The 3,688-nt window shown below is 42.4% G+C and overlaps 1 protein-coding gene across 1 annotated transcript; it reads left to right on the top strand.

Annotated features, from left to right (window-relative positions):
• Positions 1–929: 929 nt before the first annotated feature.
• Positions 930–1,466, top strand: V2A60_008220 (uncharacterized protein; the record flags this gene model as incomplete). Its single annotated transcript, XM_083259493.1, has 3 exons — positions 930–984; positions 1,135–1,224; positions 1,285–1,466. 3 exons carry the CDS (start codon positions 930–932, stop codon positions 1,464–1,466), a joined length of 327 nt encoding a protein of 108 aa, XP_083115619.1.
• Between the last annotated feature and the right edge of the window lie 2,222 nt (positions 1,467–3,688).

Raw genomic sequence — 3,688 nt, 5'->3', positions numbered from 1 at the left:
CAAAGATCGCAGCTAATATGAATTCTTAACTTAGCCGCCTATATCCTTTACTTAACCCTTACCTTCTCCACATCAAACTACCGCATTATCCACTTCTTAACCATTTCGTGTATATCGGGTAGCCAGGTATCGATATCGTCATTAAGGTACAATAGGAGCGCTCAAAACTCAGGACATTCAACAAGGCGAAATAGCAGAGAACAAGCCAATATAAACCTCACGTATAGTGCTTCGAGTTAGTCAGGAACAATCGAGTCCCCTGCTTAATTATTAAGGCGACGGCGCTTCCATAGGTTCTCCTCAGCCGTTCGGCGAGCCTATTCGAGAATCGCCCATATGTTAATCACCTTCGATATTCGAGGAGCGCCCCTAGAGAGCCCATGGCCCTCTGGCGGAGGGTCCGTGTAACGATGGCTTAAATCTAAGTCACAGTAAGTCTGTTTCTTAGGAAGTAAGTCAGGCTGAAGCTACAGGGTAGCACGTTGAGCAGTATCGTTAAACGGTCGTTAAGAGATTAACTCTCAATAGTAGAACTATTGCTTAGATTAATCAATAGAGATCTAGACTACTTGGCTATAGGAATACTTCCTTCTTAAGTACTCGTCTATCTCTCTATTGTAGACTTGGATCATACTAATCCCTTCTGATCCTGTCGTACTAGATCAGACTAAGCTCGTCCGATAAGTCTGTTTGGATCAGTTCGATCCTTCCTGATCCATCACGTGACTATATCTGCTTGTACCTTCGTACCCTAGGTACTTTCTCAGCCTCTTCCTACGCCACTGGTCCTCCCCCGTGGCTACATAACAGGCCGCCTTGCTATCCTTTGTTCGTTTATTACATTATTCCCCTCTTCCTTAGGTCTTATCCTCAAGACTTCGTAGCTCCGTCGTAGGTTCCCCTCCCTCTTACATCCTTATCCTTTCAACATGCCTTCTAACCGCATTGCCAAACAGCGGTCTCGCCCAAACCAAAAGGTTGATCGTAAACGTCTATCCGAATTTATTACCGCTTTTGGTTTTATTATGCTGTCTTGCAATTCTTGTCGCCAAAATAACCGCGAATGTATCGTCGCTAAGGGAAAAGATCGTTGCAGCGAATGCGCACTGCGGGGTTATTTAAACTGCAATCTAGGCGGTACTTCTTCTGATGCCTATGCTCGAGTTCTTCGCGAGAAGGACCGTCTCGACAAGGAGCGCGCTTCCGCCGAAGAGGACCTAGAGCGTGCGATGGCTCGTCTCCAAAGGGTTCATCGTCAAGAGAAGTTCCTTCGTTAAAAGGTAGCGGAGATAGTGGCTCGTGGTGTTGAGAGCCTCGACGAGCTAGAAGCGCAGGAGCGTTCCGAGCTGGAAGCTTGTATGGCCAACCAGTCACCCGAGTTCCTCATGGATTTAGGTCTTCCGGTTTCGTCCGAATTTTTGTTGCCTTCTGGTGGAATTGCCACAACAGGTCCGGGCAGTTCCTGAGGTTTACTGCTAGCTCCCATGTGTTTTCGGAGTTAGGGTATCCTTTCCATTTGATGAGATATTGACGATTTTTTATGTTCCCTCGTGCCTTAAGTATCTCCTCAACTTCGTATTCGTCCGTATTCTCTACCGTGATTCTTATAGCGAGTGTAGAATCATCTAGTGCTTTTTCCAATAGTAACACATGAAATATGGGATAGATTCTCATCCCCTCCGGTAAGGATAGTTCGTAGTTGGTATCTGATATTTTTCGTTTAATAAGGAACGGTCCGATTTTCTTCTAGTCGAGTTTATCGCTAGGTCGTTTCGTTTTGATGTTTTTACGGATAAGGTAAACTTTATCTCCCTCCTCTAGGATTAGCGCTAGCAATCTCTTTTTATCCGCATAGTATTTTATTCAATTCTATAGAAATATCCATTCTTGCTATAAGTGTTTTTGTGTTTCAGTGATCGTTACTATATGTGCCATAGCTGCTAGCGCGTGCACACTGCGTGCCGCATGTGTTTCGATAACAGGGTCAAATCCATAGTTTGCCCTAAATAGTGATATCTTCATATTTTCGTTTTCTGAGCTATTATAAGCCCATTATGCAAGTGGTAGCCATTCTACCCAATTGTCTTGTCGATAGTTAACATAGCTTCGTAGGTACTATTCAAGAACTTGGTTCAAGATTTCCGTCTGTCCGTCTAACTATGGGTAGAATACCGTAGATAAGCCTTGCTTAATCTTCATTATTTCTATTAGGCATTTCCAGAAGTTTGACGTGAACAATTTATCTCGGTCTAATATAAGTCGTGTCGGTAGGCCGTGCTATGCGATAACTGTCTTGAAGAACATATACGCTAGATCTCTCGTATTGCTAGATTCCATATAAGGAATATAATAAGCATATTTCGTGAGTTTATCTACTATGACCAGGATACTGTCGTAAGTGACTCCTATCATTAGTTCTTTAGATTTCGGTAGTTTGACGATAAAATCCATTATGACTGTTTGCCATGCTCTTTCAGGTGGTGGTATTGGCTATAGTTCACCGTAAGGAGCATGTCGTGCTACTTTTGCTTTTCGGCAAATGTCGCATTTGTCCACAACTTGTTATACCATTTTTCTACTTTCGGGAAAGTCGTATGATCTCCTTAGTCGACTAATTATTTTCCCCACACCCTGATGTCCATGCAACGGGTATTCGTGTATTTCTCTAACAAGTTGCTCTTAAAGTATACTAGGGACGTACTGCCATTCGTTATACAAGAAGCTTCCCACTTCCTTACGCAAGTGCGTTTTTGTCTCCTAATTATCTAAGTAGTTGTCGTTTTTGCTGTGTGATACAATTCGTTACATCCATGTCTTATCTAGCTTTACCTACCAGGTAATATCAATTTCTCGGGTACCTAGCATAAGGTTCCCATCCTTAGTAGCGCGTAACAAGGGTATATTGTCCACTTGTTCTTCCGATTTCAAGTCCTCTCTTCGGCTAAGCGCGTCTGCTCTTCCGTTTTCGGATCCTTTATGGTATATGATCTCGAAATCATAATCCGTAAGGGTTTCATACCATCTGATTTGCCTTTTATTTAGGTCTTTCGTGGTCAAAAACGATGTGAGATTTTTGTGATCGGTATAGACTTTAATCTTATATTTTACTCCCACGAGATAGTATCTCTATTCCTTAAAGCACTAAATAATAGCCATAAGTTCTTTGTCGTGAATACCATAGTTTAGTTCAGGCCCGTGGAGTTTCTATGAGAAGAAGGCAACTAGGTGTAATCTCCCTTCGTCATCTCGTTGTCCGAGCTGTCCGCCAAGGGCATAGTCCGAGGCGTCGGTCTCGACTTCATAAGGTCTCTCTGGATCAGGTGTTTTTATCATAGGTTCCTATGTAACGAGTTCTTTAATCGTGGTGAAGGATTTCTCTTCCTTTTCTGTCCACTTAAATTCAACGTCTTTCTTGGTTAGGTTAGTAAGAGGTCGTGATATATCTCCATATCCTTTCAGGAATTTTCAATAAAAGTTCACGAATACAGTGAATGCTCTTACGTCTCTAACGTTTATTGGTATTAGCCATTCCTTGATTGCTTTAATCTTGTCTTAACACATCTGTATTTCTCCGTGGGTAACAATAAATCCCAGGAATTATACGCTACGTTAGTAGAACTTACATTTGGCTACTTCTACTAGGAGTTTGTTGTCTTATAGGGTTTGAAGTACCTCGTGTACGTGTTGT

Source organism: Cordyceps javanica, chromosome 5 (assembly GCF_051103115.1).
Source record: "Cordyceps javanica chromosome 5, complete sequence".
Lineage (NCBI taxonomy): Eukaryota > Fungi > Ascomycota > Sordariomycetes > Hypocreales > Cordycipitaceae > Cordyceps > Cordyceps javanica.
This window is presented reverse-complemented; position numbering and strand designations above follow the sequence as displayed.